Below are 14,084 nucleotides of genomic sequence, written 5' to 3'. Positions count from 1 at the left end.
ACATAACAATCAATCTTAAGGGGTTGGACAGGCTAGATGCAGGAAGATTGTTCACGATGTTGGGGAAGTCCAGAACAAGGGGTCACAGTTTAAGGATAAGGGAGAAATCTTTTAGGACCGAGATGAGAAAAACATTTTTCACACAGAGAGTGGTGAATCTCTGGAATTCTCTGCCACAGAAGGTAGTTGAGGCCAGTTCATTAGCTATATTTAAGAGGGAGTTAGATGTGGCCCTTGTGGCTAAAGGGATCAGGGGGTATGGAGAGAAGGCAGGTACAGGATACTGAGTTGGATGATCAGCCATGATCATATTGAATGGCGGTGCAGGCTCGAAGGGCCGAGTGGCCTACTCCTGCACCTATTTTCTATGTTTCTATTCCAGATACCTGTCATATAATTTCAATGCCATGCAGCATGGTGTGCCCATAGGAATGGATGATGCTCTATAATCATCGATATAATGCATGTGGTGTCAGAGTCATACAGCGTGGATACAGGCTCTTCGGCCCAACTTGCCCACACCAGCCAACGTGTCCCATCTACACTAGTCCCACCTACCTGCGTTTGCCCCATATCCATCCAAAACTCTCTTATCCACATACCCAGTCTGTTTCTTAAACATTGGGATAGTCCCTGCCTCGACTACCTCCTCTGGCAGCATGTTCCATACACCCGCCACCCTTTGAGTGAAAAAAATGTCCCCTCAGATTCCCATTAAATCTTTGCCCCTTCACCTTCATCATGTCCTCTGGTCCTCGATTCATCTACTCTGGGCAAGAGACTCTGCGCAAGAGACTCTGCGCGTCTACCCCACCTATTCCTCTCATTATTTTATAATCACAGACACAAATACGTCCTTAATACGAAGCATTAACCTAAACAGCAAGTTCATGTATTAAATGTTAATATTGCTTGGCTTTGAGAGAAAATATCAATAAACCAATTGAAATAAATACAAGTCCATGACTCCAAACAATTTATTAACATCAGAACCTTACTAAACAAAACAGTCCATTAACTCCGCACCTGACCATGAAATAACACGTGAACTAGCAGTAGCATGAAATGCAAGGTTAAAAAATACGGCCATTTTGATAAGTAAAATCCACTCCTTTCTCTAGGAACAGATCATAATTAAAAGGGTTCTGACATCTTCCAAGGCCAACTCTTGCTTTTGACGACAGTGCTGAAGTGAGGTTATTCTTCCACAAGACAACACTCTCCCCCATAGTTCTGGCCAATTGCAAACATCATATAAAAAAAAATAAGACTCTTATAAAAGTCAATGGTTTTTGATTCAATCACACCCACCAAAATTCACCCATTTCTATTAATGTCCACAATGTTCTCCCGATTCAAATCTGGCATTCGCAGCAGCCTTCCTCTTCCAAAATGAAACCAAAACGGTACTTTTAATGTTCGGTTTCCAATCCTGGTTCTCAGCCCTGCATTTAAAGCTCTCCATAATTACAAATATCCTGCAGCTCTGTCCAAATATTTTAAATACACCACCCTTTTCCCACACAAAGGCCAATGGGATTATGGAACGAGCTGCCGGAGAAGGTAGTTGAGGCAGGTGCTATCGCAACATTTGAGAAACATTTGGACAGGAACATTGATAGGACAGATTTGTAAGGATGTGGGCCAAACGCGGGCAGGTGGGACAAGTGTAGATGGGACATGTTGGTCGGTGTTGGCAAGTTGGGCTGTCGGGCCTGTTTCCACGCTGTATGTCTCTGACTTCAGGATCAAGTGCCTCGCCATTAATGTGTCAAGAGGGAGAGTTACTTGAGAGTTTCACTGAACTGCATGCAGAGTGGAATAAAGCAGGGGCGACAGATCTCAGCTGTGCACTCCAACTGGCTTCACCATCATTGGAGATTTGCTCGACAAGGTGGGAAATGGGAGGGGGATTTCCAAGAGCCAGAGACGTTATGTATATAAACAGTCCATTGAATCTCGTCCCAAGCTGGGTCATATAACTGCGATCTTATGAATGGTTTACATGTTTTCCCCAGATGCTCCAGTTTCCTCCCACAAGTTAGGTTTGGTTCATTGGCTATTGTGAAAAGTTACCCCTAGTACAGGTGACCTGTGGATGAATCAGGCGGTATTAGTGGGCATGCAGGAGAATAGTTTATAGGGAAACAAGTAGATTGTATGTTGTCCCTGTGCATTGTGGACAGCATGTTTGTATTCATGTGTGGTCTTTCCCGACTGGATACAATGCAAATGAAAGCTTCTCACTGTACCTCAGCACACGTGACAATAACAAACTAAACTACACTACTCCACGCTGCCACAGTCTCTCTGAACCTAGTGACCTATGTTTTATGGCAAGATGATTTCTTATGTTACAGTTGCGTTGTCAAGTCCCAAGATTTGATGGAAACGCCAACTTACTCAAGGCATCAGAAGTCAACAAAACATTTCTAGTTTAACATGTCTGTTATTGATCTCCATGAGAACGAACAGAACAAGCAAACAGAATGTTGAACTGCAACAAAACCTTGCACTATTTTTCACAAACTTCCAAACCATGGTTACCATTTACACATCTGCCCCAATTCTCTATGGGTGTTCAGCAAAATTGATGGCCAACGCACAAAGTATCTCATAACGCACAATGTATATATATTTTTTCCAAAAATGAACAATGAATAAACACTAAAAGTGTATCTGGAAATAATATTTGACGGGCCGGTACCAATGAAATGAGTCAGACAATGTAGTAGTCATCCACTTACTTCTCGTACTCATGGTTGTCCCGGTCACAACGATCATCTTTGTGCTTCACCCAGTCTTTTCCATGCTTGCAGGTGGTCAGCGAGATAATATCCTTGCCATTGTGGATATGGTGTAAGGCATTTCTGGTATCAGATCCAATTCCAGTCAAGTACCTTTTCCCTTTGAAGACCAACAGGTACTTCCTCCTGGGTGGGACCTTGTTGGAGAGGAGCCAGCCTTTCTCTCCACCCTTCTGAGGATGTTCTCTCGAAAACAAGGGGATGGAGACATCAAAGTGAGGTCTATACCTCTCCATGTAGAAGCTGGCTTTGGCTACCATGGCCTGGCCAATGTCAAAACCCAAATCCTCTGTGTAGTCTGGCCAAGTTCCCGAGTAGAGGTTGAAGATCAGATGGTTCCTACCGTTATTCCACAAAGGAAAACTCTGGATTTTGGCATCGACGTTGTGAATGTATTGCAAGGAAAGCTGATCCCGGTCTAAAGTGTCTATACCCATGATAAATAAGCAGGCTTGGAGCGGGTCCGGGGTATAATACCGGGATCCTTGAATAGAGGAGAGGATTTTTTGGTAACTTTCAGAAACTTTATCCGTTTTGGATAGAGGGTAAATGTAAACCCTGAAGCCTCGCTGCTCGCACAGGGGCAGGTCGAAACAGGTCTCCATCCGGCATCTGCTGTCCTTGTATACGTTCGCCCTGTTCTCCCTCTTGATTTTGGGAGACTCCCGCAACTCGACGTCCCCTCCGTCCCCCGCGGACCTCGCCACGAAACTTTTGAGCGTCGCCTCATCGTCCCACGCCGGCCACCGCCTCGCCGCCGCCAGCTCCTCGCTCTGCCTCCGCGACGGGACCTTCAGCTGCCGGATCTGCGCTCCCCCGAAATAGAAAAGCAAGAGCCAGCAGGCGCAGAACGCGGTCAGAATGTATTTCTTCCTGGCCTGCATGTGTCCGCGACCATCCGCTCTCCTCGGGATGCTGAGAAGGTTGCAGCCTGAGCCGGCACCACGACCCGGCGGCGGTGGGAGCCCGACAGCCCCGGCGATCTCAAGCGCTTCCACAGCTTCCCGGCGCTGGCACAAGATGCATCCCCGAGCAAGGGCTGAAGCCGTGCGGCAGAGCCAGCCCAGCCTGGCATGGGGCGGCCGGGGACATCTGGTTGCTGCTGGCCGCTGAGGCAGGACCTGGAGGCGGTGGAGGAGAAGATGGGGGAGAAGGTGGTGGTGGGGGAGAGGGGTGCTTGCTAGGGAAAGAGGAAGGAAATGCTGCTGCTGCTGCTGCTACTGCTGCTGCTGCACACTCCGGCTGGGGCTCGCACAGCGCCGGTGCTCTGTCTCTGCCTCTGCCTCTGCCTCTGCCTCTGCTGCGGGTAGCGGTGTGTCCGTGGAGCGGGGGCCGGAGTAAGGCGGCGAGGGGCCGGCGAGGGGCGCTGGGGGGGACTCGCTAGTGGGACGTGTCCGCGGCGCCAGCACTCAGGTGTAACCGTGTCCAAACATTCCATTTCCGAACCTTGGCTCCACCAACATTCCAACCCGGCCACGCCCACCTCCCCTCCCCCCCCCGGGCGCCGCGTCCCATTGGCCGGCTGCCCCGTCAGTCAGCGGCTCATGTCCCGCCCTCCGGTGATGGCCATTGGTTGAATGGGCAGCGAAGCTCCCTCCTTCCCTCCCTAACCCCCTCCCTCACCCCCCCATACACACCTCACCCCCCCTCCCTAACCACCTCCCTCACCCCCCCATACACACACCACCCCCTCACCCCCCTCCCTCCCCCCCCCCACACACCCCCCCTCCCTCCCCCCCCCACACACACCCCCCCTCCCTCCCTCACCCCCCTCCCCACCCCCCCAACCTCACTCCCCCCCCCACACACACACCCCCCCTCCCTCCCTCCCCCCCCACACACACACATCACCCCCCCCCCCCCCTCACACACACCTCACCCCCCCTCCCTCACCCCCCTCCCTCCCCCCCCCCCCCCCCACACACACACACACACCACTCCCCCCACACCGTCACCCCCTCACCCCAGCCCCCAGGTCGCTCCAGACGTGTTGAGTTTCCAGGTGGGGAAATTCAATGAGATTTTCACTCAAGGCTCATTCTCGGGATAAGACAGGGCTTTGTAGCATTGGGAATGTCTGCATTTGTCCAACAGGTTGTATTTATGGAGGGAAAATGCAGTGTTAAAGATGCATATTTCCATTCTTGTGCATCTGGGGTTAGGTGGGAGAGATAGATGAGCCATCATTGAATGGAGGAGTAGACTTGATGGGCCGAACGGCCAAATTCTGCTCCTAATACTTATGACCTTATCTCAGATTCTAAACCTGTAAGCCTCGTATATCTGTGTAAGAAGGAACTTAAGATGCTGGTTTACACCAAGGATAGACACAAAATGCCGGACTAACTCAGCGAGTCAAGCAGCATCTCTGGAGAGAAGGAATAGGTGACGCTTCAGGTCGAGACCCTCCTTCGGACCAAGAGTCAGGGGCGAGGGAGACGCGCGATATGGAAGGGTGAGGTGTGAAAAGGACAGATGGTGATCAAGGAAATGGAGAATGTTTCATTGCTGAGGGGAAGGTGACAACGAGGCATACAAGCAGGAAAGTTAATCAGGAGGACAGTGAAACGTGTAGGAGAACTTGGGTGTGGAGAGGGATTGAGGGAAAGGGGATGCATGGGTTACCTGAAGAAAAATCAATATACTGCTGGGTTGTAAACCGCCCAAGCGAAATATGAGGTGCTTTTCCTCCAATTCGCACTGGGCCTCACTCTGACAGTGGAGGAGGCCCAGGACAGAAAGCTCAGTATAGGAATGGGAGGGGGAGTTAAAGTGTTTGGTAATCGGGAGATCATGTGGGCCAAGGCGGACTGAGCAGAGGTGTACAGCAAAATGATTGCCAACCCTACGCTTTGTCTCACCGATATATAGGAGTCCACATATCACGTAGGCCTAGGCGTGTTGAGCTTCTGGTGGGGAAATTCAATAAGATTTTCATTGCAGGCTCATTTTCGGGGCAGGGCATGGGCTTTGTAGCTTTGGAAATGTCTGCATTTGTCCAACAGGTTGGAGAGGCAACCGCACTGAGTGTATATTTTTGCAAAAATTGCAGTATTTAGGATGCACATTGTCATTCTTTTGTGCATCTCAGTTTCTAACCTGCAAGCCAGTTATATCTCTGTAAGAAGGAACTGCAGATGCTGGTTTACATTGAAGATAGATACAAAATGCTGGAGTAACTCAGTGGGGTGCAGATAGAGTCCCAGGGTCCCCCTCCCTGACTCTTAGTCTGATGATGGGTCTTGACCCGAAACGTCACTTATTCCGCTCTCCAGAAATGCTGCCTGAACCGATGAGTTACTCCACCACTTTGCGCCTGCTATATCTGCAACTTGAAACATTCTTTTTTTTAAATTGAAGGATTGCATTCACAGGTGATTGAACAGTGACACCTTGCAGTGGAAAAGGGGATTCTGCTGTAAAATAAGGTTGAGGGTGACACAGTGGTGCAGCTGGTAGAGCTGCTGCGGGGTGGGAGATTGCAATCTTCACGTGGTCCGCCCTGTTTCAACGAATGCAATCAACCTGGCGTGCACAATCAAATAAGATCAAATAGCACAAGTTGTCCTACAACTTTAGGCTGTGCACCCCATACGCAAGAAGAAGAAGCTGCTGCCTCACAGCGCCAGAGAACCCAGATTTGATCCTGACCTCAGATGCTGTCTGGAGTTTGCACGTTCTTCCTGTGACCGCATGGATTTCCACAGGGTGCTCTGGTTTTATCCTACATCCCAAAGACGTATAGATTTGTGGTTTGCTTGCCCCCTGTATTTTGCCAATAGTGTGGCACAATGCTGCAGCGGTAGAGTTGCTGCCTTACAGTGCCAGAGACCCAGGTTTGATCCTAACTACGGGTACTCTCTGTATGAAGTTTATACGTTCTCCCTGTGACCGTGTGGGTTTTCTCTGGTTCTCTCCCACACTCCAAAGACATGCAGATTTGAAGGCCAAGTGGCTTCGGTAAAGTTGTACGTTGTCCTGAGTGTGTAGGATAGCGCTAGTGTACGGGGTGATCGCTGGTTGGCGCGGACGTGGTGGGCCAAAGGGCCTGTTTCTACACTGTAAGTCTAAAATGTGTCTAAAACAGTGGGCTACCTCACTGGTGAAGCTGCATTTGGAGACGTTGTACACTCATGGAGAAAAAGTTGATCATATATCACAGAATGCTGAGGAAAGATTGATTGAGGCGTTCCCAGATTAAGATGCATCTCTGCCTACTGCTGGATCAGCATAAAGTAATTTTCAGGTTGTTGTTTGTGTGCATTCTTTTCAAAGAAAGGCCTGAATACACAACCAGGGAAATACAGCGTTTGTTAGATTGACGCCGTCATGAAGAAATAACATAGCCCGTTGAATTCATCACTGGAAACGAGTAATAAGCATGTTATGTGATAAAGAAATATTGCCTCCAAGTCAGCATGAGCTGTGAATGTCAGGCAATACATAATAATAGATTGTCTGATGATGGACTCGGCCGATGATAATGTAGCAGATCATTAATATCTGACAATGTTTGATAATGAACCTCATAGGAAGCCTCCGTCAGAAGTGAATCTCTTGGGGTAGCAGTGAATGCTGTTGAATGGATAATTGAACAGCTCCATTGTAAAGACAGTGGGTCAGGGATCAATGGGACAAGTTTTAATTGACAGCAGCATACACCACAAAATCCCTGGATTTCCACTCTCCATGATTTATAAATGATTTTGCAAAAAATCATACCTGTAGACTTCTGTAAATGGCCCCTAGTGTGTAGGCTGCAAAAAACTAGTATAATATAGAACTGGTGATCGTTGGTCAGTACGGACTCTGAGCCAAAGGGCCTGTTTCCATGTTATATCACAAAACTAAACTAATCAGAAATAAATTCCCATCTAGTTAAATAATAATAATAGTAATTAAATACATTTTATTTAACTTTTGAAATAGGTGTGCTGAGACTCAAAATTTAGTCTCTAGAGTGTAAGTTTTTAGATTTCTAGTTTGTGAACTATTCTCATGTACCCTATACCAATATTTGTTCTCCCAATGATACTTGTTCTCCCAAAGACTTTACCATCATTGCAGGAAGGTAAGTGGCACTCTCACCTCTCAGTGTGACTCCAAAAATCTCTGTTCAAATGGAGGAGATTGGGATTCTCTACAATTGTGCCTGATCTCCCTTGTATCTATCCAGACATGATAAAGAACCTGGGGACTGGAGTATACTGGATAGACTGGAGGACTGTCTCACAGACTTGTCGAACAGCAGCCTGTCAAAGCCATGCTCAGAGAATCATTCCTCACAAGCTCCATCACAATAATAGGGTGGCACGGTGGCGCAGCGGTAGAGTTGCTGCCTTACAACAGCAGAGACCTGGGTTCGATCCCGATTACGGGTGTTTGGTTGTATGGAGTCTGCACGTTCTCCCCGTGACCTGCGTGGGTTTTCTCCGGGAGCGCCGGTTTCCTCCCACACTCCAAAGACGTACAGGTTTGTAGGTTAATCGGCATTGGTATAACTGTAAAGTGTCCCTTGTGTGTGTAGGATGGTGTTAATGACCAGTGATCGCTGGTCGGTGCGGACTCAGTGGGCTGAAGGGCCTGTATCGGCGCTGTATCTTTAAAATAAACTCATGGACAAACTCAACATAGACATAGGAGGGAACAGCCCTTGGATTCCTCCCCATAAAGTATCATGGCGTCAGGTGAAACATGGGCAAGGAAACCTACTGATTATCTCCGCTGTCCTCCCTCAGCTGTCAGTGCACCCCCCCACATGGATCAACACTTGGGAGAAGCACTGAAAGTAGTAAGGGTACAGAGACCACTCAATGCCCATCACCATGAATGGCAGCTATAGAGATATACAACACTCTACATAAAACCTCATGACTCAGCACATCATTCACGTTCCAATTACCAGGGGATCAACGTGGTTTTACTAAGGAATGTAAGACTTTAATAAGGACCTGCTGGGAACAAGGCTTGGGTGGCACAGCGGTAGAGTTGCTGCCTTACAGCTCCAGCGACCCAGGTTCGATCCTGACTCCATGCACTGTCTGTGCGGAGTCTTTATGTCCTCCCTGTGATTACATGGGTTTTCTCCAGGATCTCCGGTGTCCTCCCACACTCCAAAGGCGTACCTGCCTGTTGGTTCATTAAGTTTAGTTTAGAGATACAGCACGGAAATAGGCCCTCTGGCCCACTGAATCCGCGCCGACCAGTGATCCCCGTACACTAACACTATCTAGGGACAATTTACTAATTTTACCGAAGACACATTGACCTACAAACCTGTACGTCTTTGAAGTGTGGGAGGAAGCCAGAGTATCCGGGGAAAGTCCATGTTAATTGGCTTTGGTAAAAATTGTACATTGTCCCGAGTGTGTAGAATGGTGCTTGTGTATGGGGTGTTCACCAGTCGGCCGAAGGGCCTGTTTCTGCGCTGTACCTCTAAAGTAAAATCTAAACAGTAAGAGGCATACCTGAAATGAGGAGGGTGTCCAGTCCAGGGAAGCTGCTACACTGGTTGATGTGTGAGGAACATCAACAACAGATTACAATGGGCAGACTCAAGCAATCTCACAACCAACCACAGTCCTATCACATCTAATTGGAAATAATAGTGGTCAATTAATCAACCAACTCCATCCAGTCTGTGTGAGATGATGGATACAAAGTGCTGGTGTAACGCAGTGGGTCGGGCAGTATCACTGGAGAGAAGGAATGGGTGACGTTTCAGCTCGAGACCCTTTTTCAGACTACTTCCGCTCCATGTGGTAGCAAGAGAAAGCTGAGAACAATGGATATGGTAGAGGTTATTGGATCTAAGAACATTCCAGCACTCCAGAACAAGCTGCCCATCCAGCCAAGCTGTTCAAGTACAGTTACAACACTGACATCTACCTGACAATGTTGAAAATTGCCCAGGTATGTCCTGTTCACAAAACCCAGGAGCAATCTGATCTGTTTGATTATCACCTGGTCAGCGTTCTCTGAGTCATCGTTAAAGTGACGAATCATGCCATCGGCAGTGCTATTAAATGGCACGGTGGTGCAGCGGTAGACTTACTGCCTTACAGCGCCAGAGACCCGGGTTCGATCCTGACTACAAGTGCTGACTGTGCGGAATTTGTACGTCATCCCTGTGACCGCCTGGGATTTTTCCGGGTGCTCCGGTTTCCCTCCATGCTCCAAAGACATACAGGTTTTTTAAGGTTAATCCGTTTTGGTAAAATTGTAAATTGTCCCTAGTGTGCAGCATAGTGCTAATGTATGGGATGATCACTGGTCGACACAGACCTTGTGGGCCGAACGGCCTGTTTCCGCACTGTATCTCTGAAGTCTAGAAGTCTGAAACAGGACCGAAAATAAATTGAGAAAAATAAATTGTTATTCCATGTTACGATTACCTAACTGAACAATATATTGATGGGTGCAAAGTGCTGGAATAACTCAGTGGGCCAGGCAGCATCTCTGAAGAAAAAGGGTGAGTGACGTTTCGGGTCGGGACCCCACTTCAGACAACACATTGTCTCAGTTCCCAGCTCCATTGTATCCCACTTTTATTCCTAATGTCCTACTAAGCTATGGTGAAACCAGAGCATATACCACGGTTGTGCCCTGTTCTATTCCATTCATTGCTTCCAGCTACTATGTCCCTCAGTAATTAACGAAAATAGTATCAAAATATTCAGAGGCCCCAGTATAGTTCTCACAAGTCAAGCTATCTGATTTTTAATGAGGCCATTTAACAAAAAATCTATAATTGCAGCAGGTGGGAGGACAGGCCATGTCTGGAAAAAAGCCAAGCTAGAATGCAAGTGAGGGGAGGCTGGATTAGGGTGCAGTAGCAATTGGAACGGAAAATTATTTTAATATTGTTTTGTGCAAGATTGCTCAAGAGAAAGGGATCAAGTCAGGTCTCGTGTGTTTAGAGAACTTTTGTTCTTCTGTCTATCTTTTTGCAACTTTTCAGTTTGACTGAGCATTCAAGGTAGAAAATCCAAGTGTGCGAATCAATGAGCAATTGTGGGTCTCTGTAGGGATCTGAAGTGAATGGGATCCGGATTTTCTAATATCTCTACATCACCGTCTATATCTCCCGTTTCCCTTCAGTCTGAAGAAGCGTCTTGACCCGAAACGTCGCCTATTCCTTTGCTCCCGAGTAGTGTTTCACCCACTGAGTTTCTCCAGCTTTTAGTGTCTATCCTCTGGATTGAATGATTTCCCATTCCACCAGTGCTCGCTTGTCAGTTGCATCTGGAGATACCCGTCACTGATGAGCACATGTGACTTGTGGTTGAAAGGCATCGGGCTGCTGCAACCTGCATTATATTGGGTGGAATTTGACAGTCTGCTCTGCTGCATAAACTGGATACAAATGCATTAGATTAGCACTGACACTGTTGGCCAGAGTGAACTTCCATAGAAGGAAAGTGGCAAAACAAATAGATCATCTGGGATGGTACATTGCCATAAATCAGATGCACCGTTGCCATCTAAATACACCTCGTCATATTTCGTAAGTTCATAAATGAAAGGAGCAGAATTAGGCCATTCGGCCCATCAGGCCTACTCTGCCATTCAATCATGGCTGATCTATCTTTCCCTCTTAACCCCATTCTCCTGCCTTCTCCCCATAACCCCTGACACCTGCATTAATCAAGAATCCATCTATCTCTCTTTTAAAATTATCCATTGACTTGGCCTCCACAGGCTTCAGAGGCGCAACATTTTTGCACAAAGGGTGGCGGGTGTATGGAACGAACTGCTGGAGGAGATAGTTGAGGCAGATGCTATCACAACGTTTTAAAAAACAATTGGACAAGTACATGGATAGGATGGGGTTATAGGGATATGGGCCAAACACTAGAGGACTAGAATAGATGGGGTACATTGGTCAGCGTGGGCAAGTTGGGCCAAAGGGCCTGTTTCAATGCTATATGACTCCATGATTCTATGACAAGGTCTGGGTGAATGCATTTCCCTCAGTACTGCCTCCATGAGAATAATGTGTAATTCCCACTATCTTCTGAGCTTGGCTGTTATATATTTATATATTTCTAGGCAATAAATTCAAACACATGATTGTGACTTGGCCAAGATCTCCTCTGACATTGCTCATTCCCAGTGCCTTGGAGTTTGTTTAACACCTAAATAGTAATGGCTGAACTGAGAGGAGTTTAGTGTGATATATGCGCTGAAGGTAAAGTATTTTATTTATATTGCATTAGTATCTATCTAGCAAGGGGTTTTTGTTAAATTTCTCCTACATTGACTCTTCATGCGTACGGTTTGCAATTTGACAGGCCCACTCAACAGACGTTACATTTTAGCTAGACTGAAGAAGGGTCCCAACACAAAACATATTCTGTCCATTTTCCTCCACAGATGCTGCCTGACTTGCTGAGTTTTTTTCCAGCAGTTTGTGACATTTGATCCAAACTTGATCGAAGATAATGATGATTGCCGCCTGTTTTCCTTTTTTCTCTCTTCTTTTTGTCTTTCTTCTTTTCCACCTACTCATAGATGAGTGTTGTGCATTATCTTAGAACGAAACGCTTTAGACAAGATTAAAACCCATGGTCGATTCTGATGTCCGCTACTTTTTAGAACAAGGAAGAATGGCAAGGAAGCTGGGAGAGCTGCAGCCCGACAGTGCCAGAGACCCAAGTTCAATCCTCACCCTGGATGCTGTCTATGTGGAGTTTGCACGTTCTCCATGTGGCCGTGTGAGTTTCCTCTGGGTGCTCCGGTTTCCTCCCACTTCCCAAACATGTATGGGTTTGTAGGTTAATCGGCCTCTGTTTTTCTTAATTTTGTTAATTTTCTTAATTTTACTCTTAACTTGTAGGGAATGGAATGTAAACAGTGAGATAACATAGAACTAGTGTCAATGGGTGATCGATGGTCGGCATGGACGGTGGGCTGAAGGACCTGTTTCCATGCTACATTTTTAGTTTTGTTTTGAGATACAACGTGGAAACAGGCCCTTCGGCCCAACAAGCCCGTGACGACCAGCGATTCCCGTACACTAGCATTCTCCTACACACCAGGGATTATTTACAATTTTTACCAATGCCAATTAACCTACAAACCTGTCCATCTTTGCAGTGTGGGAGGAAACCAGAGCACCCAGATAAAACCCACGTGGTCACGGGGAGAACCTACTAATTCCGTACAGACAGCACCCGTAGTCAGGATCTAACCCAGGTCTCTGGCGCTGTAAGGCAGCAACTCTACCACTGTGCCGCCCTTTCAATCAAAAGTGTACATTTTCATTCATTCAATCAATCATTCAATCACTCAATCAATCACACTAGTATCTGCATTGATTGCTGCCTGATTTGCAGTCAGATATCCCAGCACTGATAACGGGTTAATTCAAAAATATTCCCTGACTCTGCAGTGTCAACTGTAAAGCAAGGCATTGTTAATTTGAAGATCACAGATACCTGATATGGGTTTTTTTTTAAATAATACCTCAAAGTCATTGTGGATATCTTGAAAGATTGCGATGGCAAGTGAAATAATTAAAATGTCAAGTGTTTGGGAATTGGGCCATTTTATTTTGACATCAACATATTCCAATTGTGACGATTCATAAAAGGCAATTTCTCCAAGGCTTCAACATATTACTAACTAAAATTAAATGCCTCTCTCCTAATGTCTGGTAACTGATGGATTTGTCACTTTTATTAAATTTGAGAGATTTACAAACAAAGGCAAGGTGCATCGATAGCATAATCTGCTCCCCCAGTGGGTTGTTCGAACCTCTATGAAGTTATGAGCTCCGACCAATTCATACAAGGCTTGGACTCATTGCACAAATGCACCTGACATAGGAAACACAAAATAAACAAAGATATATTGAGAAAGCAAAAGATCAGGAGAGATAACACACTGGATGTGGTACAGTTTTTAAAGGGAATGCATTTGTGCATAGAACTCTAAGTGACCTTGCGTGAAGAAATTTCTCCTCACTTCATTTCCAAATGGCCCAGCCCTAATTTCTACTGTAAACCTACCAACTTTCACAATTATTCCTCCTATCCTTCTTCTTGCAAAGACGCAATCTCCCACTCTCAATTCCTCCATCTCTGCTGCATCTGCTCCTGAGATGAGGCTTTCCTTACGAAGTCACCCGAGATGTCCTCATTCTTGAGGTAACGTGGTCCCTCCTTCCCCCCAGCTGTCATTGATGAATGGATCACCCACATCTCTTCTGTGACCCGGAGTTCTGCTCTTGTTCCCTCTCTCCCCAGACGCAACAAGGACACTGTTCCCCTGGTC

The 14,084-nt window shown here is 46.7% G+C and overlaps 1 protein-coding gene and 1 long non-coding RNA gene across 2 annotated transcripts in view; one reads left to right on the top strand and one right to left on the bottom strand.

The window, feature by feature from the left end:
* LOC116988377 (exostosin-1-like) overlaps positions 1-4,278 on the bottom strand; it is a 216,782-nt gene extending 212,504 nt beyond the window's left edge. Inside the window, exon 1 of the mRNA XM_033045037.1 lies at positions 2,748-4,278. Coding sequence (XP_032900928.1) covers positions 2,748-3,691 — 944 coding nt within the window. The 5' untranslated portion in view covers positions 3,692-4,278. The remainder of the gene's footprint in view (positions 1-2,747) is intronic.
* The window catches only part of LOC116988384, a 321,226-nt gene that overhangs the window by 45,883 nt on the left and 261,259 nt on the right, over positions 1-14,084 (top strand). The gene's annotated exons all lie outside the window — the stretch shown is intronic.

This window comes from Amblyraja radiata, chromosome 27 (genome assembly GCF_010909765.2).
Source record: "Amblyraja radiata isolate CabotCenter1 chromosome 27, sAmbRad1.1.pri, whole genome shotgun sequence".
Taxonomy (NCBI): Eukaryota; Metazoa; Chordata; class Chondrichthyes; order Rajiformes; family Rajidae; genus Amblyraja; species Amblyraja radiata.
This window is presented reverse-complemented; position numbering and strand designations above follow the sequence as displayed.